Source organism: Panthera onca, chromosome D4, assembly GCF_046562875.1.
Source record: "Panthera onca isolate mPanOnc1 chromosome D4, mPanOnc1 haplotype 2, whole genome shotgun sequence".
In the NCBI taxonomy this organism is placed as follows: Eukaryota; Metazoa; Chordata; class Mammalia; order Carnivora; family Felidae; genus Panthera; species Panthera onca.
Window position 1 is genome coordinate 59684456 of NC_138351.1, and position 26722 is coordinate 59711177.

Below are 26722 nucleotides of genomic sequence, written 5' to 3' on the forward strand. Positions count from 1 at the left end.
GTGCGTCTAGTCAGAGGGAAAATGCCTGCGGTAGTTTTGTGATAAGCCGGGGAGGCAGAAAAGCCCAGGCAGGGAATGGGCTCTGGGCTGGGAGTCTGAAGGACCGAGACCCTGCGCTCAGCCCCAGTGTATTATGTGATCTTCCCCCATCTGGGCCTCAGCTGTCCCATCTCTAAAACGAGGCCCCTCTGAGATGAGCTAGCCAGTTGGATGTTGCCATTTTGGTCAAATTGTGTTCTTGACCTGTGACTAGTTCTCTCCCCTGCTGAGTATGAAGCTCTTCAAAGCCCATCTGAAGCTTTCAGGAATGTCTCATCAGAGGAGATCCTGAAGATGATCGAAGAGAACAGGTACCCCTCAACCCCCTGGGTGGATGGAGTGTCTGGGGCAGTGATGTCAGAACATGACAGTAGTCAGGTGAAGCGGACTTTTAGGATGTCAGTCAGTGAGGGTGTATGTCTTTTCAGCATTTCAACGTGAACGAGCCAGTGTTTTCTTGAAAATGCTTGGGTCTTCAGGCTTCTTGTCCCAAGGCTGTGGGTGGCATTCAAGGGAGAGAGAGGTGGCCTCTGAGTACCTGGAGCCTGTGGCTGGGCAGAGGGTGGTGGGGCCTTGTGGTCTGGGGCTTGGAACTAGAGCTGGCCCATGTCCCCAGTGTTATGCTGATAGTGATTGTCACCAGTGGGGTGGGGCCCAAGTGCGAGCCTGCGAGTAGGTGCCAGTGGAAGTGATGGTGTGCTGAGTGAGCATTTTAACTTAAAGTTAAATTTATGTATTTAAATACTGTATATTTTAAAGGGTGCCTGGATGGCTCAGTCGGTTAAGTGGCCAACACTTAATCTCGGCTCAAGTCATGATCTCACAGTTCGTGAGTTCAAGCCCCAAATCAGGAGTGCAGAGCCTGCTTCGGATTCTCTCTCTCTCTCTGCCCCTCCCCAACTCATGCCACATATGCTCGTCCGCTCTCTCTCTCTCTCTCTCAAATAAACTTAAAAAAAAAAAAAGTACTGTATATTTTAAATAATTCAGATTATCTCTCCACCCTCCTTGGGCCTTTAAAAGCAGCTTTTTTTTTTTTGATGATAGTGGAATTTTTTTGCTCTTGAGTTTTTCCTTTTAATAATTTTATCTTGAGAAAATAAAAAATTACAAACCCTAGGTTGGTTCTCCGATTTTTTTAAGGGGAGGGAAGGGCAGAGAGAGAGAATGAGACTCCCAAGCAGGCTCTACACTTTCAGTGCAGAGCCTGATGCAGGGTTTGAACTCATGAACCATGAGATATGACCTGAGCTGAAATCAAGAGTCAGAGGCTTAAACGATTGAGCCACCCAGTGCCCCAAGTTCCTTGAGTTTTGAAAGTGCTTTTTTTCTTTTTTTCCCCTCCAAAGATTCATTTCCAGAAAAGTTTATTACTGGTTCTTGGTTGTCTTAATGTAGTTGTGGTTCAGCAGCAGGTGCAGGAATGAGCTCTGGGCTGAGTTTGAAGAAATAAGTCCCTGAGCTCTGCCCAAGGTATGGTGTGATCTGTGTGATCTTCCCTCCGCTGAGCCTCAGTTTTCCTATCTGTAAAACGAGGCCACTTTTCTTAAAGAGCTTCGTTATCTCTCTGAGTCCAGGATCCTCATAGTGGTAGAATAGTACATAAAAATAATAGCTAACATAGATGGAGCTCTTACATGTGCCAAGTACTGTTCTAGACACTTTACTTGCATTGTCTCATTTAATGCACAGAAAGCCCCTACCCTGAGGCTACTATCATTGCCTTAAATTTTTAGGTGGAGATGATGTACAGAGATGTATAGAAGATGTACAGAAACTTTCCCAGGCCACTGAATGGCAGACAGGGGGTTCAAAACCAGGCATTTTAACTCAAGAGCCTGTGCTCCAGACCACTACATCAGGATGGGGCAGACCACGGCCTGTGTGCCAAGTCTGGCCTGCTGTCTGTGAATAAAGTTTTATTGGAACACAGCCATGGTCATTCATTTATGTATTATTAATGCCTGCTTTTGCAGTGGCAGCTTTGAGTAGATGGAACAGAGACCATATGGCCCACAAACCACAAATATTTACTGTCTAGTCCTTTACTGCCTTGGCACTAAACCATGCTCACTGTGTTATAAGGAACGTTGATAGGACGGCCCTTCCTTGACTGTTGAGTGTGTATCAGCTGTGAAGGATGCCTGCTGTTTTCATTGACAGCATGAATGGCTCCTGACAGAGCCAGTCTCATGCATCCCTCCATTGTCTCCTCCCCCGTTTTAGCCACTGCTCCTTTGTCATAGAAGCGTTGAAGTCTTTGCCATCAGATGAGGAGAGCCGAGACCGCCAGGCCCGATGCATATGGTTTCTGGACACGCTCATCAAATTTCGAGCACAAAAAGTGATTAAGCGGAAAAGTAAGTCCATGATAGACATTTTATTCTAGTTATTTCTAGCCTGTTACTTGTCTGTTAGACTAGCTGTAATGAGAGAAGAAAATGGATATGATTGTCTCGATTTTTATTTGTGACAGTGTAAAAGTGAGGTTCCTGTAGTCATGCCGGCAGACTGAAAGGACCGGCCCAGCTCTCTCCTCTTCTGAAAATGGGGATAGGCTGGCTTGTACCTTTGTTCAGAGCTGGCATCCACTACTTCTCGTCTGCATGGGGCAAAGTATAGTATCCAGTCAAATTATGAAAATTTTAAGGGACTGTTGGGCAAACGTGAGCTCTCTGGGGAGAAAAACTGGCTTTGTTCATATGACGGCTTATGGCAGGTTTATGTGTGTCTGCGTATTTCTGACTGACAAGGAAGAGAGCCCATTCCCGCTGGTAACACGTGTCACATGTCTAGGGCCATGCTGGATGCCCCACATCCACCCAGCGCTGGAAACCCACCTGTGGTTTTAGGCACAAGGTGATGCCGTCTTGTTACTGTGATTGAGCTCCCAAGAGTCTGTAACAGTTTTCAGGATTTGCCTGCTTCTTATTTTCACATTTCAGTCTCTCCTCCTTTCCCTCTCCTTGGGCTTTCTCCACTATCTATTTTGCTTTGTAACATCTTATGAATTCTAGATCTTTAGGCCTCATTGGAATCTGGTTTTCCTCCCTGTCTCTGCCCCATCACAAACGTCTCTCGGGCGTGTGCAGTTTTCATTGGGAAGTGGCTTTTCTGTTTCATGGGCCCTGCTTCTCTTACCACATGGCTCCATTCATTGCAGTGGCCCAACTGCTGGCCAGCATCTCCTCATGGAGATGCTGTGGTGTGCAGGTTTGGAAACATGCTCAAACTCAGCTTTGTGTTGTAGGTGCCCTGGGACCTGGGGTCCCCCACATCATCAGTGCCAAACTGCTGAAGCACTTCACCTGCTTGACCTACAACAACGGCAGGTCAGGGGGATTGGCTTCTGGGGCTCCTGCCTTGGAGAAAGCGGGCTGGGGAGGGCAGTGAGAGTGGGGACGAGCGCATGGGTTGGATCCCATGTCCACGGACACTGCTGAGGAGAGCACTCACTGCCCTTTGCAAGGGTCTTCCTCAAATTGGTTGAGGAAACACTATGTATTACATGCTCTGTCCCCCTTGGAGAAGTTCACATTAGAGGCTCTGGGAAGTCCTGCAGCTGGAGACTTCTTTCACTTCATACACTTCTCCAAGGAGCCTTTCCTAATATCTCATAGAACCAATGTTCTATGGAAAGGCAGTGTTGCAGAAAAGGGCAGGCCAGTGCCCTTTGCGTTTGGGATGACTGTTTTCCCAGCCTCCCGGCTGAGCAGTGGGGACACGCTCAGAGGGTCCGTGTCCTTGAGAAGCCCTAACTGTGCCTGGGGAAAGTGTAGCTGTGGCCCACTCGGAGGGAACACTGGGATTGCCTCATTGCGCCACTGTGCGTGAAGGCATGGGTACCTTGACTGGACAAGGAATGTTACTCAGATTTCTTCTCCCCAAGGCGGGAAGACAATGAGTGTGCATGAGAACAGGCTTGGATGTTTTTATTCCACTTCTGGAATAATCATCTTAGAGTTTAACGCTGTCTCTCCTTCACTGCCACTGATTTTGTAGCCTACGGAACTTAATTTCGGATTCGATGAAGGCGAAGGTCACCGCGTATGTAATCATACTGGCTTTGCACATAAGCGACTTCCAGATTGACCTGACACTGTTACAGAGGGACTTGAAGCTCAGCGAGAGAAGGTGAGCGCAACAGAGTAATAAGCTCCCTGTAGGGTGCTTAGTATTTCTGGTACTACTGGAAAGCAGGAAGCACCATCAAGGGACCTGGGGACATTTGATACGGGCCAGAGGACAGTTGTCAGCGAATGAGTGATTAAATGGATGCACAACCAAGACATTACCAAGTGCCTTGTCTATTCTACGCACAGTATTAAATCTGTCACGATCTCAGTGATTTTCCTAAAAACCAATGGGAGAATCTTCAGTTCAAAGAAGTCAGTGACTCCCAGCATCACACGACCAAGAGGGGGGGAATAGTTGGGCTTCGAGCCTGAGCCTTCCCATAGCATTCTGTCCCTGTATAACCCAGCAGTCTCTGAATTGCTGTCACTGGGGAGAGGGGGTCTGTATGGTCCTGAGGGGTGGAGCCCAGGGGTGGAAGTTGTAAGAGAACCCAATTTCAGCCTAGCAAAAAGAACGTCCTCAGAGTCGGATGGAAGGGGCTGCCAGACATGGTGGGGCCACCGTTTGTCAGGGATATCACACTGGGGCTTCTATGACCCCACAGCCTTACTGAGGAACAGGGACAGGCTCGGAGGGTCCTGGGAGAGTTGGCAGAGTTGTGATCTTGGGCCTTTTCCAGCCTTGCTAGGAAGGATTCGGACAAAGCAGGCAGAACTTTCCAGGATCCTGAACTGTGGGATATGCTGGCCTTTGGGTGATTTAAGAGCGTCTGGTATCCAAGGCCCCCGATGGTGTTCCAAGAGAGCCAGCGAGAATACCCTTGTCTGGGCTCTTCTAGCAGTCCCTGGAGGGATTATCCTGAGGGCCGTCCACAAAAGGCATTCTAATAGGCATTGAGGTGGAAAATAAAAGAGAAACAAGATGCTCGGAGCCTGTAAAGTTCTAGCAAAATTCTAGCAAGTGCTCAATCCTGGTTATCAGAAGTAAACAAAGTTATTAATTGTGTCTAGATAACCTGGTTTTCCATCACCTATATGGATACTTGCTAATAGCAACACATTAAAATGAAATTGTCTTGGGGCGCCTGGCTGGCTCAGTGGAGTGTGCAGCTCTTGATCTCAGAGTTGTAAGTTTGAGCCCCACGTTGGGTGTAGGGGTTACTTAAAAATAAAAATCTTTTACAAATAAATAAGATACATTACATTACATTACCTTGTCTTTTTGATGGCTCTGGAGCAGATCTTGTCTGCTTCTCTGCTCTGCTCCTGGTGGCCGTTGGGGATTCTGTCTTCACGGGCCGGAGTGTGAATGCTGCTCCCCCTGCCAAGGGCAGACCTGCTGAGGACAGACACTCCCTCCCTTTTGTTCTGTGTGTTTGCTCCTTAGGATGATGGAGATAGCGAGGGCCATGAGGCTGAAGATCTCTAAAAGAAGGGTGTCTCTGGCAGCTGGCGGGGAGGAGGATCACAAGCTGGGCACTCTGTCCATCCCGCTGCCTCCAGCGCAGACCTCGGACCACCAGTCAAAGCGGAGGAGGATCACCTAGAGAGTGCTTTCCAGATGGAGCATTTTGGCCACACGGAGCCACTACTTGTGTTCATTTCCATTTTTATTTTTAAAATGAGAAGGAAAAAGAAGCCTTGCTTTGGCGTGGTACGAAGCCAGAAGCAGCATCTCAAGTCATGCTTGTGTTTGGTGGAAAGATAAAGTAATTGCCATGTTGGACTTCACCTCTCACCTCTGGTGTCGCTGTGATTATAAATGGCAGGCGGTTCCTGTGGGAGGGTGGGGCCTGGGGAAGTCCGAGCCAACAGATCTCACAGGCTGAACCCTAGGCCAGATCTAATGGATCAGTGTTAATAAAGAGGGCTGTGAAGAGAGCTGTGATGCCTAGTCTGGAAGGGCCACGCAGCCCAGCTGGGCTGGAAGAGGAGGCCTCCGGCTTTCCCAGTAGCTGTGGGTCACCTGTGTCGTGGGGTTGCCGAAGGGGGCCAGTTTAGTTTGAGGCTGCCATAACAGAGGAGCCGGTCAGAGGAAGAGATTGACAAAGCTGGTTACTCTGCCTGGCTCGGGCCCACAGAGGGCAGGGGTCAGCTCTGAAAGCACGTTTTTGAGAGAGATGAATCAAAGTGAAGTACGGAAAACAAATGGTTCTAGACCTCTTTAAATTTTTTTTTTTTTTAAACGTTTATTTATTTTTGAGACAGAGAGAGACAGAGCATGAACGGGGGAGGGGCAGAGAGAGAGGGAGACACAGAATCCGAAGCAGGCTCCAGGCTCTGAGCCATCAGCCCAGAGCCCGACGCGGGGCTCGAACTCACGGACCACGAGATCGTGACCTGAGCTGAAGTCGGACGCTTAACTGACTGAGCCCCCAGGCGCCCCTAGACCTCTTTAAAAAGAGGATTTGATGCATGGATAGAATGCTATAAAATTGTGAAAGGGCTCCACAGGTGGGAATCGGGAGATTGCCCCTGGCTCTGCTGAGTTTAAGAACACATGGCTGGGGGGCACCTGAGTGGCTCAGTAGGCCATCTGACTCTTGATCTGGGCTCAGATCAAGACGGTTTGTGGGATCGAGGCCCGCAATGGTATGGAGCCTGTTTGGGATTCTCTCTCACAAAGTAAATAAATAAACATTTAAAAAAAGTGCACCGCTGGGGTTGCCAGCTGGGCATCAAGATGCCACGTCCGCCCCAGACTGCTTCTTGGATTGCGGAGGCTGGTGACGACACTGCGATGCTGAGTCCAGCCACCAGTGCTTTCAGTCCCCCCGTTTCCACCCTTTTACTTGTCAGCACTAACAGCCAAAAGATCAAGAAGCTGGCCTCCATTTTGCTTCCTTTTTCTGTGAGCATTTGACCCTTGAATAATCCAGGGTTAGGGGGCATCAACCCCTCACACAGTCAAAAATCCATGTGTAATTTTTTTTAAGTTTATTTTTGAGAGAGAGCATGTGCACGAGCAGGGGAGGGGCAGAGAGGGAAGCAGAGAGAGAATCCCAAGCAGGCTCTACACTGTCGACGCAGAGCCCGTTGCGGGGCTTAGACCCACAAACTGAGATATGGCCTGAGCCGAAATCAAGAGGCAGATGCTTAACCAGCTGAACCACCCAAGTGCCTCCCGTGTGTAATTTTTGACACCCCCAAAGTTTGACTAATGGCCTACTCTTGACCGTAAGCCTTAATGATAAGCAACACGTATTTTGTACATTATATGTATTACATACTGTATTCTTTAAGATAGAGAAAAGAAAATGTTAGGAACACACAGTACTTCATTGGGAAAAAATTTACGTGTAAGTGGATCCACGAAGTTCAAATCCACGTTGTTCAAGAGTCGACTGGAATTTCATAGTTTTCTGCCAGATACCTGTATTACTGTTACAATCCTCGGGGATAAGTGAGTGTTACTTGAGAGAGAAGCTACTGGAGAGCATTGTTTGAGCTTTGGTGCTTTGAAAGCAAGATGGGCACGTCGTTTATCTTGCAAATTCCAGGCAGGTAGTGTTTTCATAAGAATGGTTTTCACTCCATTTGGATGAATGTATTTATAGAAGTGAAAGCTTTGGGGGAAGGAAATAGATTGATTTTTTTTTTCTTCTTGAACTTTTGAAATTCTTCTTTCCACTCCAATTGTAGTTGAGCCCAGGGTGCTATTCTTTCCTTTTTAATGTTTTATTTTTGAGAGCACAGGTGGGGGAAGGGCAGGGGTGGGGTGGGACAGAGGATCCAAAGCAGGCTCTATGCTGACAGCAGCAAGCCCAATGTGGGGCTCGAACTTAGGACCGGTAAGATCATGACCTGGGCCGAAGGTTGGACACTCAACCAACTGAGCCACTGAGGTGCCTCTTATTTTGTATTAGTTTTTATTTTAGAGAGCTCACAAGTGGGGGAGAGGGGCAGAAAAAGAAGAGAGAGAATCTCAAGCAGGCTCCATGCTCAGTGCAGAGTCCATCTTTGGGATCATGACCTGAGCCGATATCAAGAGTTGGATGCCAACTGACTGAGCCACCCCGGCACCCCAGCAAATACTTTAGATCATTAAACTAAATTTAGAAGTTGTGCTGATCAGGGGCACCTGGGTGGCTCAGTCGGTTGAGCATCTGACTTCAGCTCAGGTTATGAGCTCCCGGTTTGTGAGTTCAATACCGGCGTCAGGATCCGTGCTGACAGCTTGCAGCCTGGAGCCTGCTTCTGATTCTATGTCTCCCTCCCTCTCTGCCCATCACACTTGTGCTCTTTTTCTCTCAAAAATAAACTTAAAAAAGAAATCCTGGCCAGATATCACCTCCTAAAAAGAATCAAGGCAATTTTTGTGGAATATTCTTTTACAGTTGTCGTACATTTGCCATGAATGAAATTCCCTTCCAGCGTTTGCTCCTTAATGGTAATGAGTGCCAACTGTGAGCAAGGCGCCGTGCTGAGCACTGTGGCCAGGAGGGAAGTTTAATCTCCTTAGTCCCACACTTAAGGCCTTTGGTGATAGGGTTTCCACCTGCCATTCCTACCCTGAGTCCTGAACCCTACTTGACATGCCCTTGGTCCCTCACACCCCTCAGCCAGGTCTTCAGGGCAGGCCAGAGTCATCTCCCTGCACTTTCTATACCCTTCTCCTCACCCCTGCAGGTGTCACTGTCCCACCCTTCATAGCCTGGTCACCTGCCCCTGTATCCCCAACTGTAGCCACAGCTGGACGTGAGCTCCCATCATCAACCACTACCAGCCCCCCTGCTGTGCCTGTACTAATCTCCACTTGTATTTACGTGATTTACGTACACTGGATGACATCTCTTGACTGGAGGATGGTCCAGTTCATCCTGTGTGTCAGTGACTTGCCCCCATTAGATATGTAAGTACTCATCGAAGGAAGGAGTCTTCTCTGTACCCGCACTCACACTCCGGCCCCTCTCATGCTTGTGGTTGAAAAGCATCCTCTTACACGGTGTTCTGGGGACACACGGGAAAAGAGGGACACTTGGGAGTGGCTTTCAGCAGGGGCACTCTGCTTCTTTCTTTCTTGGCTCTGCGGTGCAAGTCCTCCCCATCGCCGGGAGGGCTTTATCCGGAGCATTCTGGACCCCTGAGCCAGCTCGAGAGCTGGGATCACCTCGTGCTCCACCTGCGGCAGGTTGTGTGAGGCTGGGTGGGTTATTTAATCTTCCTGTGGCGTCATTTCCCCATCTGTTGAGGGGGGATAATGTGTTTGAGGATGACCTACCTCCCCGGGAGGCTTAGCGACTTAATGCCATGCGGTTCACTTTAACCCGGGTCAGCTGGGCACAAGGGGGCGGGCGAGCAGGCGCCCAGTCAGCCCCGCAGCCACAGAATGGGTGCCCCGTGAGACCTGGGGCCTCGTGTTCTCGGTCGCCCTGGGCCCAGTGGCAGGCGGGCTGCCATCGAGGGCCTGTGGGGTCTCCTCTCTCGGCTGGTTCAAGTGGCTGAGGCGGGGAGGATGAGATGGCATCTGGATGACTTCTGGGCCTGTGGTGCTGAAAGGGGAGAGGCCAGACTCCCGCGGAGGGCATGGTTGCAACTGCCCCGGAGCGGCAGGAGAGTGGGTGCCAGGCCCCGGGGGGACCCTGCGCCCACATGGCCCGGCGATCAGCTTTCCCTGTGCTTGTTGACGAGCTAGGGGAAGGTCATTTGATCCTCACATTCTTATGGCCATGATCTTGGGAAGGTGGCCCTTTCTCTTTAAGAAGAACTGTGCTGGGCACCTGGGTGGCTCAGTCGGTTAAGTGTCTGACTTTGGCTCAGGTCATGATCTCACAGCTCGTGATTTCGAGCCCTGCATCAGGCTCTCTGCTGTCAGCACAGAATCCACTTTGGATCCTCTGTCCCCCTCTGTCTCTCTGTCCCTCCCCCACTTGTGCTCTCTCTCTCTTAAAAATAAACATTAAAAAAAAAAAAGCTGTGAGCTGCGAGGTCCAGAGGCAGTGTCCCGCGACGGAGGGGAGGCCCCAGTGTGGGGAAGAGGGGCTGATTACTCCTTGGACGACATCCCTCAGCCCTGCTTCACTGGTGAGTTTTTTCATTCTGTAACACGTCCTGCTTTTTCTAGACGGTTCGCAGAAAGAGAGCTGGTTGTTTTAATTGTAGTATTTTTGCTCTATCTTTTAAAATCTATTTCCGTGGTATATTGTTAAGCACTTATTATTTGTGAAACCTGTTTAGTCTTCATAATTTCAGTCTTCATAATTGCAACTATTATGGGCTCTTCTCCAATTTAACTGTTAATTATTCCTCATGTTTTCAATTTGCAGCATCTTTAAGCATTTTATATAGAGATGGGATAATTAGATTTGGAACTAAATTGCTAACAGGTTTTAAAATTGTGAGATTATGGGATGTAAGACCTGACCCTGGAGATTTATCAGGTTGAGTTCTAATTGTGGTTCTAATGTGTGCAGTGATGTCCTGAGAGGGTATTGAAGGGTCTTTGGTTACCTAGCTAACTAGTGACAGAGTCAGGACTTGAACCCAGGTCTCCTGACTCCCTTGTCCATAACTCTTCAGTCTACCCTATAGAATTTGGTTTCTGAATTACAAGTGAGAAGGAAAAACCACAAGATGATAGTGTTTCTCTGTGTGCCTTAATCTGATTAAAGACGAATTTTCTAGTTTTAGAAATGCTTGTATCATGTACCACAGCTGATCCTCCTGCCCTGAACCCCTTGATTCATTTGTTCATCTACATGGAGGATCCTTAAAGCACGGTCCCTATCCGCGTATCCTGGAGCCTGTCAGAAATGCAAAATCTGAGCCCCACCCCAACCTACAGGCACAGAAACTCTGGGCGTGGGGCCCACCTGGGTTTTCACAAGCTCTGCGGTCCTCAGTAAAGTGGGAACCACTGCCCGGCAGGACTTCAATCTCCCCCTCCCTGTGTTTGACAGCCAGTAGAGGACACACTTGATGCTTCTGTGGATTTTGAGCTGTCTTCACTGAAGGAGCTTCTCTGTTGCTGCTGCTTGTTGTTGTTGTTGTTGTTTTAATGTTTATTTATTTTGAGGGGGGTGAGGGGTAGACAGAGAGAGAATTCCAAGCAGGCTCCACACCGTCAGCACGAAGCCCAATGCGGGACTCAAACTCACAAACCTGAGCCGAAACTAAGAGCTGGACGTGTAACCAACTGAGTCAGGTGCCCCTGCTGCTGCCAGTTTTTGATGATAATCTTTCTCCTCCACTCTGCTTCCTCCCCTCTGCACAGGCACGTACACCCTCAGGCACACTCACACACACACACACACACACACACACACACACACACATATATCCAGCAGGACCGAAAGATCAATGGGTAAATAATGATAGTAAATTGGGGATTTCGATAGAAACAGACAATATGTAGACAAAATGTTCCAACCACTGGGATAGAGTTCTCACGTTTCCAGACTTGCTACCTCTCTAAGTGCAGTGATAAATTCAGTTGCTGCCAGCCATATTGTACTGTTTTCTGCCGCTTGTTACTTGATTCATTCAAAATTTTAGTACCTTCTATTTGCATGACATATGTTAAATGTGAGGGGAAAATGTATTGGGGTATATAGTTTATCAGGAAGTAGAGAATATGTGCAGAAATAACAATACAAGCCAGCCAGTGATAAATACATGAGAATCATCTCTAGTAAAAGGTTATGGAAGCCTGAAGATGGTGGGCAGCATGTATTAGGGAGGAGGACATCACAGAAAACTTCATGGAGGAGGTAGCATTTGAGTGAGTCTTACAAGGAGGCAGGGTTTTGACGTGGGGGGTAGAGGGGAGTAAAGAACATTCTAGGCAGAAGTGGGGAAAAGATAAAGATGTGGCAGGGACTCTCAGTGCATTTTGTTTGGGCCAGGGGTTATTTGAAGGTGATTAGAAGGAAATGAGGCTACACAAGTAGGTCAGGGCCAAAAGGAGAAAGATCTTCAAACACCCGCTAGGAGTTTGTTCTTTATCCTGAAGGCAATGGGGAGCCACTGAAGGGTTTTGAATGAGGGCAAGGCTTGAGCAGAGCTGTGCTTTTAGTAAAATTAATCTGCCATCAGAGTAGGAAGCAGATTGAAGGGGAGGTGAGGAGGCTTTGTTTTTATTTTGTAACTATTTTGCCGTGGTATGTTGATACATTGACCAATCATCTTAATGTTTAATTAGGAAGGAATTGCTTTTCTTATGGTGGTCATTGGGTTTTGAAATAAGCTTCCAGGGCATAGATTATTGTCCAGGGGAACACAGTTCTAATTTTATAACGAGGAATCTGCAAGAAAATGGAAATTGCTTAACAGAAGGGCTTTATAGGAAACTTCCAGAACTCCTCCCTTCTTTGTTTTTCTTTTCTAACATTGTCTTTTAAACAAAATGGATCTGTATTCATTTTACTCAGGAATGACCTGGTAATGTCAGGTCACATAAAATCTGCATATCAAGAACCTGAAATGTGGATCTTCCATGCTGCTTTTTTCTCCTCCAAGCTGTTTTCCCTCTCAGTCACTGACTTACTTTGTTAGAACACCTGAATCTAAGTCAAGGATCTGCCTTCTTCCAGTGGTGGCTCTTGTGGGAATAGTTGTAGCAAATTGGAATGTCATGAACTTGTAGATGTGCTGTGACATCTAGTATTTGTAGCAGGAGATTGGTAGGAGTCAAGGCGAAAGTAGGGAGAGCAGGTGCTGTGTGGCCACATAAGAGATCATGCACATAAGAGCCTGAATGTAGGGGCACCTGGGTGGCTCAGTCGGTTAAGTGTCCGACTTCGGCTCAGGTCATGATTTCATAGTTCGTGGGTTCTAGCCCTGCGTCGGGCTCTGTGCTGACAGCTCAGAGCCCGGAGCCTGCTTCAGATTCTGTGTCTCTCTCTGTCCCTCCCCCATTTGTACTCTCTCTCAAAAATAAACACATACACACAAAGAGAGCCTGAGCATGTGTGATGGCAGCAGAGATGGAAGAGGAAACACGGGAGATGTTTGGGGGTCACAGTAGCAGGGGCTGAGAGTGGTTGGGTTCGGAGGGAGGGTACAGAGACTCTCCAATGCCCGGGTTCCGGGCCTGGGAAGATGGGGGATGGGGGCAGTGGGGCGTTCATGGTGCTCCTGATGTCCATGCCACAGACGCCCCAAGGTGAGCTGCTTCGTGTCTGTCCCAGGAGAGCCGACAAGACCTCTGAGCCCTCTGCCAGCTGTAGACACGGAGTCCGAGGTCAGACCTTTGAGCCCTTCCAGGTGTGCAGGGGGGAGTGGGGGTGGTGGGGGGACAAGGGGCAGGGCTGCTGGTGGCCGAGGGCTCACCACCGTGCCATCCCCCTGGGAGCCCGTGCTCCATCCCTCAGAGCTTAGATTCTCTTCTCAGAGCCTGTCGCTCTGATCCTAACACAGGTGTCGTTGTGCACAGACAGAAATAATGGGGACTTAAAAAGAAATGAATTCAATTAACTCCCTAAACCCGGTATCCGGCGGATCAGACCTGTTGTTTTGAGTCTCCTGCCTGTCTGTGCCCAGCGGCCCTTTACACTTGTGCCCAGAGCGCAGAGATGGCTTTATCGCCTATGGTTTACGCCTTACATTAAACCAACTGCTTTTCCTGGAATGTTCGATGGTTTCTTAGCATATTCCGAGGGTTCCAGAAAGAGGATGAGCTGTAACTTACCCATTCTCTGGGTCTGTTGTTTGTTCCCCGACCTCAGAGATGGTGCCCCACCGAGTGTCTGCGGCCTCTGCTTCTCCTCCTCTCCTCAGGCAAAGCTCCGGCCAGGGTGGTCCTTTCAGAGTGGGGTGACCCCAGCCGGCCCTTCTCTGTGAGGTCAGGGACAGGAGGCAGAATGCTTCCTGAGGGCGGAATGTCTGGTTTCTGGGCCCTGCGGTTTTCAGTGACCTACGTCTGAGCCGAGGTGGCAGTCGTTGACCGTTGTCGACACCACTGCCCGCAGCTGCCATCCCCCAACAGCTGACCCGGTTCCCTGCATGTCGTGCTGTGAGCTGGGCTATTCTACAGGAGGGAGGAGAGGTTTCCGGGCACAATGCTTAACTGGGGCTTCATTAAGCCAGCCAGGAGGTCCGTCGGTTTGAACCCTCACACGGGGGCCCGACTGGCTGGCAGGAGCCGTTTCGTAGACTCTCTGGAGCATTTCAGATGTCCCTTTCCTGTGGGCCCCACACTCTGCCTTGGACTGGCCGGCAGTCATTTATCCACGCACCTTGCCATCTCTCTCACACTGTGTGAACTGTCCCAGGGCGGGGACCGTGTCTGATTAACCTCTGTCTCCTCTACCGCGGCCAGCACAAGGCCCAGCTGACAGAGGTGCTTGACTTGAATGAAGGGCACTGATTTGGGACCAAATCTCCTGACTTGAGACGGTTGCAGACCCTTGAAGATCCGGGGACAAGACTTGAAAAATGCAGAGACCGGGGCCAGCAGTCCATGGCCAGTGCCGAGTCTGTGGGAGGACGAGGACTTTCAGGGAAGACTCAAGATCTCTGTGGCCAGGAAAGAGCCTGACGTCCCAGGTCACTGAGGCTGGAGCCCTGTGAAGTGTGTTGTGCCCAGCTCTGGAAGCTGTTCTGTTTCTGTGCTGCAGTGGCGGTGGCCGCTGTTTTCCAGCATGATGGATTGGGGGTCCCGCCTTCCTTCCCCAGCACAGACCATGGAGTCCAATCCAGCTGCTTCCTGTGAGCAGCTGCGGGAGTCCTTGGACTGAATTTCCCAAGCACTGCTCTTGCTGTGGGTTTTGTTGTTGGTGCCTGTGGTCTCAGACATGCCCAGAAGCTACTGAAAATTAGTTGGCGTGTTAACGACATTTGATGCATCAGTTGATAGTAAAGTAAAAACTAAGTCTCGGCTTTGAGTTTATGTTCTGCAGTTTTGTTGAATTATGTCCAGATGGTTGTCAAGATAATTTTTCTTAACAGATGAGGGCATTTGCAAAAACCAACAAGTCTATGGGGAGACAAATAACTTTACGCTAAGGACTGTGGGACCTGATGGCATCTGAGCTGGAAAGGCCCTCAGTGGCTTCGAGGCCAGCCCTGGATCCTTCTGTGGCTGTGCAGGAGCAGGGGGTATGTATTATCATGAAAGTGCCAGCCGCCAAGTCTGTGATCCCTTTCAGGGTGGATCCTTTGGCTGTCTTTGTCATGGGTTGGCCACATATTCCTTTGGTAAAATGTAGACACATAAATTTTACCTTTTAAAAGCCATTTAAGGGGCACCTGGGTGGCTCAGTCGATTAAGCATCTGACTCTTGGTTTCGGCTCAGGTCATGATCTCACCGTTCATGAATCTGAGCCTCGCGTTGGGCCCTGCGCTGTCAGCCTCCCTCCCTCTCTCTCCGCCTCTTCCTGCTTGCACCCTCTCTCAAAATAAATACAGAAAAACCCCCAAAAAACTAAAAAACAAAAACCATTTAAAAATGCACAAGTCAGTGGCATTAAGTACATTCACAATGTTGTGCAACCCTGTCCTCCATCCAGTTCCTGAACTTTTTCATCACCCCTGGAGGAAACCCTGTGCCCATTAAGAAGAAATACCCTACTCCATCCTCCCCTGAGTCAGTGGCAACCACTAATTTGTCTTCTGTTCCTATGGATTTACCTTGATATTAATGTAAATGAAATTGCATATCATGTTTTCCTCTGTGTTTGGCTTCTTTCACTTGGCACAAGTTTCTGAGGTTTATCCATGCATGTGACAGTACGCCTGACCGTGTGTAACTTTTGACACCCCCAAAACTTAACTACTAATAGTTTACTGTTGACTGGAAGCCTTACTTCGAACATAAGCAGGCAATGAGCATATTTTATATATGTATTATACAGAGTATTCTCACAATAAAGTAAGCTAGAGAAAAAATGTTTTTAAGAATATTATATGAAAGTACAGTTACAACAATGCACTATATTTGTTGGAAATAAGCATGCATGAGTGGAGCAGTGCAGCTCAAATCCATGTTGTTCGTGGCTCAACTGTCCACACATAGGAACCTAATTTGCATCTAGAACCCTAGCAGCAAGGGAGTCTGGAAATCGGTGTCTTCTCTCCAGCCTCTAGTTACTGGAAAGCACTCAGGAGACGGGAGTGGAGGCTGGCCGTTGCCCAGCCTTACCTGCCACTGGGGTGGTAGAGTTGGCATCTGGAGGGGCGATATGTGGAACAGGAATGAGACTCAGAGAGACTTAGGTCCGTGCCTAGTGCTCAAAGTTAGATCTGGGGAGCCAGGACAAGTGACGGAGGGGAGATGAAATCCAGTTCTCCCTGGAAATGCGACAGGAGGAAGTTCACACGGCAGCTGGGTCATCCATGAGGGAAGACACGGTGGATAGGAGTGTCAGGTGATTCATTTGGGACAGGCCATCCTTGTATTTCTTTGGGTTCTGGGATGCGGTTATCAGGCTGCTTCTGAGGTGAGGCCATGCCTGCAGTGCATGTTTCCAGGTGGCTGTGGTTTGTCTCGTTTGTTTCCAGTCCTCGGTAGTGGGCGTCAGTACATCCTTGTCTCCCTCCAGCAGAGGGGTGAGCAGGAAATCTAAACACCTCGTTTTTCTTTAAGCTGTTGTGAAAATCAAGCGTGTGACTCTGCACCAGGAAAAAGAAGGTCCTTACGGATCTCTGGGAAGCGAACTAGTGGCTCATAGGGTAGACTGTGTTTTCATGAATACATTTAGGTTCTGATGGATTGGACACTGTGAAACTTAATTTCCAGGAACGGTCGGCTCCTAGCATGTGAGCAGGATTCTGAACCACCTCTGTGCGAGTAAGAGAGCAGCCCGTCTTCAGTCACTCACACGGAGGCATGATACTGACAAGGAGAAGTCTGGGATGACAAATAAATACTTGGCTTGGCTGACCACAGGTGTACCTCGCTAAATGTAGGGGGTGCGTTCTCAGGGGCGGGCTAAAAAGCACATTTCTGTACATCAAAGGGTCTGTGGATCAAAAGGCTCAAAAGGGGGGCCCTTGTTCCACCTGAACAAGTCTTGTGAGAGAGAACCTAGCCCAGTACCTGACGTACAGCAATCAGTGTCTGTTAAATGAGTCATGATACGTGAACTGCGCCTTCTCTTCATGGCAGGGATTTTAGGCAGTAACACTTGTGAAATAATAGAATCGTACTAGGTTTTTTCCTTCTAGCTCTAAAAACCCATTTATTTACTAATACATTCACAGAGGATACCTTAATCCCACAAAGTTTTTTTTGCCAAAATGTTTCCTGATGTCTTTTGTTTTTTTTTCTAAACGTTTATTTTGAGAGAGAGAAAGACAGAGTGCAAGCCAGAGAGGGGCAGAGAGGGGGTGGGGGATCAGAGAGTGACTGAGGATCTGAAGCGGGCTCTGCGCTGACAGCAGAGAGCCCGATGTGGGGCTCGAATTCATGAACCATGAGATCATGATCTGAGCCCAAACCCTTAACTGACTGAGCCACCCAGGTGCCCCAGATGTCCTTTTTGAAGAAAGGAAGACCGTGGGCTGGATGCTTGTACCGTTAGGGGGATTTTCAGTTTGTGGAATAATCTCAACTTTTGGGTGTTGGCTAGCGAAGTGAAGTCTTTTCCCGGGAGGGGAGTCTCTGCCTGTGGCATGGACCCACTGGACATTGGAACAGTGATGAGGCCAAAGAAGTTATGTGTAACACACTTATAGGGGACCCCAACCTGGAAAAAGCTAATCAGATAAAATTCTTTAAAGTGTCCTCTTTAAAAAACTTTTGTTTTTACATAATATCCTTGTTAGAAAACAGTTGTGAGAATAGTGCAAAGAACTGTATATCCTTTACCCAGATTGTCGTGCTGTTGATGTGTTGTATTTATTATTTGTTTATACATTTATAGATTTCTTTTTGTGCCATTTGAGAAAATTTGAGAAAAGCATCCCACCCTTTTACCTGTAAGAACTGTAGTGTGTATGTCTTTTTTAAAAAGTTTGTTTATATATATATGATATATATATATCTCATATATATAACATATAAAATGTTATAACATGTTTATAACATACATATAAATATTTATAAACATATTTATATGTTATAAATATAACATATAAATGTTTATAACAAAATATATGTAACATAAAAATACATATTACTGTTTAATGTTTATTAATTTATGTTTAATATCTAATTTATTTTACTTAATTTAATGTTTATTTTTGAGAGACAGAGACAGAGAGTGAGCGGGGGAGGGGCAGAGAGACAGGGAGATACAGAATCTGAAGCAGGCTCCAGGCTCAGAGCTATCAGCACAGAGCCCGATGCAGGGCTCAAACCTACAAACCATGTGATCGTGACCTGAGCCAAAGCCAGACGCTCAGCTGACTGAGCCACATAGGCACCCCATTTATTTAAAATTTTTAATGTTTACTTTTGAGAGAGAGAGTGAGCGAGCAAGCATGTGCGGGGGAGGGGCAGAGAGAGAGAGAGAGAGAGAGAGAGAGAGAGAGAGAAGGAGATACAGAATCTGAAACAGGCTCCAGGCTCTGAGGTGTCAGCACAGAGCCTGATGTGGGGCTCGAACTCGGGAACAGCAAGATCATGACCTGAGCTGAAGTCAGACGCTCAACCTACTGAGCCACCCAGGTGCCCCAAGTTTATTTACTTATTTTGAGAGAGAGAGAGCGAGCGAGCACACAACCATGAGCGGGGGAGGGGCAGAGTGAGAGAGGGAGAGAGAATCTCAAGCAGACTCTCTGCTGTCAGCACAGAGCCTGATGTGGGGCTCAATCTCCCAAACCGTGAAATCATGACCTGAGCCAGAAATCAAGGGCGGGACACTGAACCGATTGAACCACCCAGGCGCCCCCTGCACTGTGCATGTCTTAGGAACAAGGCCTTTCTCTTATAGCTACAGCCCATTCATCAATAGTGGGGAGACAGAAACAATACTAGCAACTAGTCCTCAGTTCATATTCAAATTTTGCCCACCACACTTCTTTGGTTTTGTTTAATCTATCTGAATCAAGAGTAAGGTCATTTATTGTGTGGGGTGTCCCTCAAGTTGGGTTTGTCTAGTGTTTCCTTGGGTTTAGATTCTGGATATACATTTTTGGCAGGAAAATCAGACATGGTGCTGGGTTCTAAGTGCATCACAGTAGAGGCACATGTTTGTCCTGTACTTGTGATGTTAACTTTCATTATTTGATTAGGTTGTGTTCTCTCCATCCTGAAGGCACCATGAGTTTTAGCCCTAGTTGATTCTTGTTGAATCAGTTACCAAGATGGTTGCAGTATGGTGATTTTCTAACGCTATCATTCATTTCTTACACAGAGGAAGCCCTCTTTTCCCTCCTGTTAAAATGTTTTTGTTCACTTAATCAGGATAGACACGCCGATTCTTATTCGATGAATGTTGTTACTATCCTTTATTTTGAGGCTCAGATTGTACCACATTTGGCTAATTCGGGTTTCTTCAAACTAGCTCCTGTATCCCCATCATTTTAAGGATGGTTCCTTCCTTTCTGGACCAAGATAGTCCAGCCATCTTGTACTTTCCCTGCTCTAGCCCTGGAATCAGCTTTTAACCCAAGGAGTCCAAACAGAGGGCATGAATAATGGGCCAAAACCAAGAAGTGAGACACCATCCTGACGAGTAGGATCTTTAGCTGCACTCAGGCAAGAACAATGTTTCAAGAAGATGTTGACAGTTGTGAGTTTCTCTGTACTAGCAGGGCCATAGCTAGGCTTGACTTCATTGAAAAAGAATGCTAATCACGGTGGAGGGGTTCTGGAGCCCCATGGTCATAAATGCACTGTACAAAGCTCAGGACAGGAAGGGAGAAAGAGCTAATGGGATGAGCATGTTCAAATAGGAAGAAACTGCTTAGGGTTGGAACAAGCCCATCAGGCCTCATGGGAGAGAAGACTTTGGAGAGGAGACTTTCTTTGTGCTGCCGGAAGGAAGGAGTGGCAAGGTGGGCCCAGGGCTGCTGAGGACCGTGTAGGGTTATTGCTGTTCTAAGACACAACTGGCTCTTGTCTGGTCTGGCCGTACTATGTCTACCATTCCCTGTACTCAGGATCTCCTTTGGACACCAAGGCAGTGGCCTCAACAGGATTTGGAGACCTGGGTGAAGCTGTGTTAATCTTTGTTGTGTTTGCACACTCCTATCAGAAGGCATCAATGTTTGGGCCTGGCTGGCCAGCAGGAAAGCCCAGGGAGGCCACAGTATAAGCTGTTGACCTGATGGGGGCAGCTGACCTGTTGCACTCCATACCAGGGTTAAGCCTTCACCAGTGACAGCTCAGTGAAGGGGGCCCTTAGCTACTGCAGGCTGAAAGCAAATGATCCAGGGAAACACAGTGACCTTAGAGAATCCTATCTTCAGATCTAATTGCTATGCACAGAGCTGGGACATACCTCCTGAGATGCAGGACAGGATTCTTACATGCTGCCTTTGGGCTCTCCCAGACACACCCAGACTACTGGAGTGGGTCTCGAGAAATGACCAGGATGGGGAGAACAGTCTGCAAAGTGGCATGTATGAGAGGTGGCCAAGAGCAGGGCAGACCCCAGAGGCATAAGGATGTCTGTAAATCTCTGGAGAGTTGTCAGGGAAGAGATGCCCTTTGGAGGCTCTACAAGGTAGAGATACTAGGAGTGGTGCTGGGTTTATTTCTTCATCCATCTGTCCATTTACCCATCCATCTACCCCTTCATCCAACACTGAGTGTTGGTCTATGTTGGGCATAGAGGATCAATTGGGCATGACTTCACAGCACATGGGGTAGGGGATCAGACAAATCAACAGAGTTTTTCAATACGGAAGATTCAGTGCCACCATGAGAATAACCTGGGGTGGGGGGGGGGGACATGGGCATGAGAGCAAGGGTTGGGGAAGGACTTAAGGGAGATTGAAGGGATCGGTGTTCTATGAAGTGATAATGAAGTAGGATCCTGAAGTATGGGTAGGATTTAGCCAGGGAGATAAGATTTTGGCTCACTTAAGGACAAATAATCAGAACAGGTTCTCTTGGGAGGGTCTGGCCAGCTGTGTAGGACAGCAAGCCCTGCCCACTCAACCATGGTGTGCAGGCCCTGCAGGGCAGCGCCCTCCTCACTCTACTCCAGCCACAGGAGGGCACGGATGGGTGTCTCACCTCCAAGTGACTTGGCAGAGATGGGCACTGTGTGCATGTCTCCACTGTTCCTTTTTCTGCCAAAGCTTTATGCAACAGCCCTATCTACCCCTCTCCTGCCTACAAGCTCTTAACATTTGACAGTGAACTTTCACCTGCTGGACCTTTACAGGCATTACTATTCAGAGCCTCAATTCCTTCTGTAAAAAATAGGGCAATGACCTCACCAAGTGAGTATTCAGCATACTATGGATGGAACACAATTTTAGCGTATCAAAATACATGAGGTTCTGCTGGTCAGGATAAAGTGCAGTAACAATTCTCCCCAAATGTATCATTTCAACAAAGGTTTATTTGCTTGTGGTATCACAAATATTTTTATTTTAATAGTTTCGATGTGTATTAGAAAACCCTAACTTTGGATTTATAGTAGTGATGTAAATATGTCTTTTTAGTTCAGCAAAGTTAAATGTCCTGGATAGGGTCCTGGAATGGTAAAAGAATACTGGATAACAACTACAGACTTTAGTTACGAACAGTGAGGCAGTATTGGTTGATTGTGACAAATGTACCACCCTACTGTAAGACGTTAGTAAGGGGGAGACTCAGGGTGGGGGTGGGGGATATGGGAACACTGTACTATGTATGTGCTTATTGTGCTGCAAATCTAACATTCTTCTATAAAATAAAGTATTAATTTAAGGAAAAATATTAAGTACTAACTTTCTCCTTAGATGGCATGCAGATACGGCAAAAACGAAGATGCTGAAGCTGGGAAAATGTGGTTCCTGATCTCAAAACCGTTTGCAAACTGTCCAGTCCGCTACACCGGGTACTGTTATTGCTGATCTCCACAGCCCACGGGGTGGGGAGGGCCGCAGTATAACCCCCGACACATGGGAACCCAGACCCTGGAGCCCGGAATCCGAACCTGCTGAATGGACAGGACATTCAGGGCATCTGTCTCTTTCAGCGGAAGAAGCAGCAGTGCCTCAGGAAGGTGAAGCAGGGAACTGCATCCAGCTGCCCAGGAACGCTAGCATGTACCCAGACCGAGGCAAGTCCCCCGAAAGGGCTTCTTTTAAAATATAAAACTTTATTTTGGTTGCAGAGATTTTCATAAGCATTTGGTTCACAGAAAAGTCATTACAAAATAATAAAGGCAGCATTTTGTACAGCGACTCACATTGGGCCACCAGAGAAGTGCAAAGGACAGTGCTGGGGACAGGAGGGGCCCGTGTCTTGTGCCCAAAGTCCTCGGGGAGAAGTCAGCTACTACCATCTCCAGCTACCCCTCCACCCCACCCAGGTGAGCAGCACCGAGGGCCCGGTGGAACCAGCCTGGGAAGCGAGTGGCAAAGTGTACCACAGCACCCCCTATAGGCTGGCGAAGGCCCCACATGAAAGGCCGAGTGGGAGGGGGTTGTCCAGGCTGAGCTGCTCAGTGCTACATTCAGCCCCCCGTCCTCAAGCAGGTGGGATCTGAGCCCACCTGGCTCTGGGACCTTGACACGTTCACAGTACAGTTCAGTAAAGCCCTTTAGGAGGCCCTTCCTCCCCTCCCTCAGGCTACTGCCCCCACGGCAACCCTGGGTTGGGAACTGGGAACAGACTGAGGCCAGGTCCTGCCCTCAGGGAGCTCACAGGCGGGGGCCTAGAAAACTCCAAAGCAAGGCAGAAAGTGCTCCATACCTGAGAGGGGGCAGAGAAAGGGCGGTGGAGCCTCAGAGCGGGAAGGGCGGAAGGCGCTGTCACTGCAGGGAGGGGAGCTCTGCGGAGAAGGCAGTGTCTCAGCTAAACCCCCGAAGACTAGGTGGGGTGTGGACAAGTGCAGATGGTGAGAAGGGCATGCCAAGAAGAGGACAGAGCATGAGCCAAGGCACAGAGTGGGGAACTGTGGTAGGGTCAGTAAAGGCAGGCAGTCATCCATGAGAGAACATGGACACAGACAAGGGGCCCTGGGCACCTCCATCTCCACCAGTCCAGTGCCCAGGAGGGCGGCTGGTGCGGGTACACGCAGGGCCTCGAGCCAGTATCCTCCTGAGTTTGGGAGCTCCCTGAGGGCAGAGTGGGGTCTCGTGCATCCTTGCCCCACCCAGCCGGGCACCTGGGCCGCTGAAAGGAGGACTTCTCCACACGGCTTTCCTCTTTTCAGCAAGTCCCTTGTCATCGTAGGGCAGCCTTTCCAGAGGGCTCCCTGTCCCCCTCACAGTTCAAGTTTAAGTTGAAGGGAACCAAGTTCAACTCCTCCAGCCTCTGCAGATAGCCAGGAGCGTGTGGCCATGTGCTTGTAGGGATCGAGAGAGGTCCAGGAAAGGGGAAAATTCTGGGGCAGCTATCTCTTTCCACCTTACTAGAATCACCTCCTCCCTCAGGAGTAAATCTGCTCTTCCCTGACAAGAGTCTGGGTTTGGTGCGTGTAAAACAACACTTCCCTGTCATTCAGAGAGACCTGACCAAAGTTTTAGTATCGTTTTTCCCCAACTCTTCATAACTTCTATAAGAGCTTGAGTGACAGGAAACCCACCAATCTGTTTCTTTTCTTAGTCCCCAGGAAGCCCGGAAGCCTGTTTTCTCCGGGGTGCAGTGAGTAGGAGGACTGAGAGAGGGCCGGAGCCCCTCAGCTGCTGCTGCTGCTTTCATCCCGATGCTGCCTTGACCTCCTAGCTCGGCTGAACACCCATCAGAGCCCGAGCCTGAGCTTGGGTATGGGGTTGTTGCTCCTGGAGTCTTTGCACCGCCCTTAGCCGCCCCACGCCGCGGCTCCCCTTCCTTACAGAATGGTGCAGAAGACGCTACGATTGCTGTGGTAACCACCTTCCACGCGGGCAGTGATCCTCGTCGCCATGGCCGTCACCTTCTGTCCACTGTGGGCTGTAGAGGGGCCTCGGAGAGAACTTTCAAGGTGAGGCCGTGCTGGTGGGTTCACCAGGCGCCACGTATCAGACCTAGAGGTGCAAAACGACAGTCCATGAACTGTGAGAGTCTGGAGCATTTGCCGAATGCCCCACACCATCTCACCTTAGGCTCGAGATCCAGGTGTTCAAAATCTGGGTGTCGGTTCTGCCTCCAAATCAGTGATAGCTCAAGGAGGTGGGATGTGTGGGAAGCTAGGGGGCAAAAGTCCTGCACTCTAGTTCCAGCTCTGCATGTAACCTTGGACAAGTAAGCCTCAACTTCCCCATCTCTATAAGGCTCTGGAGAAGGTCGGTGACTTTTTCTCTTTCATTTCCCTCCTAGGTGTATGACCTGCGTGTATACAGAAGCTTTAGTCATAATCACCTAAAATTAGGAACTACATACCCTTCAGCTGACAACGGATAAACAGTGTGGTCCATCCATACAACGGAACGCCACTTGGCAACAAACAGAATGAACAACATGTGACACCACGGACAAATCTCAGGTGCATTAGGCTACGTGAGAGCAGCCAGGCTCCAAAGACTACATACTATGCGATTTCCTTAAATGACATTTTGGAAACTGCTATAGGGGACAGGAATTGGTAGGTTTCCAGTCCCTCAGGATCTTACAGAGATTTTGAAGGGTCAGGGAAAGCTTTGGTCGGGGATTTCTGTCATTTGAGTTACAAGGGACCACCTCTTACCCCAAATCCTAAGTTGCTTAAGCCAGTAACCATATATTCTGTGCATTTTTATGATGATTCTGTAACAACGAGTAGGACTGTAAAGGTGTGGATGGTGAGGAGCTAGCTACTGTGTCCAAAGAATTGCCAGCATTTGAGTCTGGCAGCAGACAGCAAGCTTGGACAGGAAAATCAGGACTCAACAGTGCATGGTGGATAATGCAGGCTGCCAGGTCTGTGCTATCTGTATCCTGGGGTCTCCAAAGGGACAGGAGGAAGCAGACCCCAGGGAGTCCACGATATGATCTGCTGGGATCATATCTGCTTTTCTGTCCAGAAAAGATTAGAATTCCTTTTTTTTTTTTTATAAGTTATGACTGTATAAAACATATATGAGGTTTCCTCAATATTTTTGCTGAGCGTGTGTAGAATTAAAAAAGGAATAGAGATCATTACTACAGGAAAAGGGGACCCATCAAAGGTTTCTGACCAGGGCTGTGACATGAGCAGAGCCGATTTAGACGGATACATCTGGCAGCCAGGGCTGTCACCAGTGCAAGAGGAATGTGGCAGCGGTGGTATAACAGTTATTACCTGTATAACCAGTGTAGCAAAGCACCAACCAAGCAGAACAGAGTCCATCCATTCACCAGCAGAACAGCACCTTGGCAACAGGGGCCAGAGGTCAGGGTGAAGGGTGCTGAGATGTGAGCAGGGGTGATGGCAGTTGGGGAGAAAAGGTGCCTGATATAGGCACATTTCAGAAGTGGAATCAAGAGGACCTAGTAATGACTGACTGAACTCTGATGTTAGGGAGAAATCGGTCACAGAGGTTTTGCTGCCAGAATAGATCAGATGGTGAGGTCACTGAAATGGGGAGCAGGGAGGGACAGGGAGGTTCAGGGAAGATAAGTGTGAAGCAGTTGTACACGGAGGCAGAGGTATCATAAATAAGTGACAGCAGCAGCAATGAACGTCTTTGTAATACCTCAGATCTTGTGCTAGGTCGCACGATTTGACTGTATCTTAAATTGGTGCTATAAAGCAGACGTTGTTAACTGGATTTTACTAAGACTCAAGGTGTTGAGTGCCTTGCGCAAGAAACTGGCAGAGCTGAGATTTAAAATCACACCCCCCTGACTCTTAAAGCCTGTTCTCTCCCAAGGAGGCAGACGCAGGTCCTCAGCACCGGCCTGACTAAAGTCCGAGCACGGGCCTTTAAGTGACCAGAGCCAGAAGCTGGCAGGACTGCAGGGAGCAAGGACAGCCAGCATCACTGGGCCTGGCTTCTCTAGTCGCCTCCCTGTGGTTCTAGAAGATTGGTTTAGGCAGATCCCAGACACTTACTTTTTCTTGAACACCAAGAACTTGTTGTTTTGCATGATACATTCTCGGTTGTTTGAGATCTGCTGAAAGATCGTCTTGCTGGTCTTGCCCTGGAAGATGATGTTCTCCTGCACCAGGGCCTTGGCGCGGCCCCGCACTGCAATGCCGTAGGCCCGGAATGAATGGATCCGGTTCTTTATCACCTGGGAGAGACAGCCAGAGCTTGTCACACCCTGGGGACTCCCAGACTGGTTGGGGAGCCAGGTAAGTGAAATACCAGTTATAAACCTGAGGGGTAAGACATTGCTAAGGTAGGTCAGCATTGAGCCATGGGAGCTCAGGGAAGGGATATTGAGATCAGGTAGGAGAACCAGGGAAGGCTTCCCGAAGGAGGTGATGGATAAGTGGTAGAAGTTTACCAGGTGCAGAGCAGGGAATGGCTGCTCCAGGAAGAAGGAACAACGTACAAAAGCCTGGCAGAGAGGAGAGACTGTACCAGTGGCAAGGACCACTGGCACCTCGACTGAGGCAGGAGCGTGTCCCTGCTCCTTTCCTCTGCTTCCACAGTGCCCAGATGCAGAGCCCAGGAAATTCTTTACTCCTTGCCGGAGTCACTACTCATGAAGCTGCAGAGCCAAAAAGAGGCCTCG

General features: G+C 48.7%; 2 protein-coding genes and 1 long non-coding RNA gene across 4 annotated transcripts in view; 2 read left to right on the plus strand and 1 right to left on the minus strand.

Annotated features, from left to right (window-relative positions):
• The window catches only part of POLR1E (RNA polymerase I subunit E), a 28925-nt gene extending 23079 nt beyond the window's left edge, over positions 1-5846 (plus strand). The window contains exons 9-13 of the mRNA XM_060609295.3: positions 254-350; positions 2266-2399; positions 3290-3371; positions 4042-4173; positions 5503-5846. Of these exons, the coding sequence (XP_060465278.1) occupies positions 254-350; positions 2266-2399; positions 3290-3371; positions 4042-4173; positions 5503-5662 (605 nt within the window). The 3' untranslated portion in view covers positions 5663-5846. The remainder of the gene's footprint in view (positions 1-253; positions 351-2265; positions 2400-3289; positions 3372-4041; positions 4174-5502) is intronic.
• Positions 5847-9240: 3394 nt separating this feature from the next.
• Positions 9241-22217, plus strand: LOC144614153 (uncharacterized). Its single transcript, XR_013551735.2, has 3 exons — positions 9241-10139; positions 21895-21992; positions 22134-22217. It is a non-coding gene; the product is annotated as an uncharacterized LOC144614153 (long non-coding RNA).
• Positions 22218-23601: 1384 nt separating this feature from the next.
• The window catches only part of FBXO10 (F-box protein 10), a 53036-nt gene continuing 49915 nt past the window's right edge, over positions 23602-26722 (minus strand). For both annotated transcript variants that reach the window (XM_060609294.3, XM_078436673.2), the window contains exons 10-11: positions 26094-26275; positions 23602-24108 (exon numbers count right to left, since the gene is read on the minus strand). In XM_060609294.3, coding sequence (XP_060465277.3) covers positions 23934-24108; positions 26094-26275 — 357 coding nt within the window. In that variant the 3' untranslated portion in view covers positions 23602-23933. The remainder of the gene's footprint in view (positions 24109-26093; positions 26276-26722) is intronic.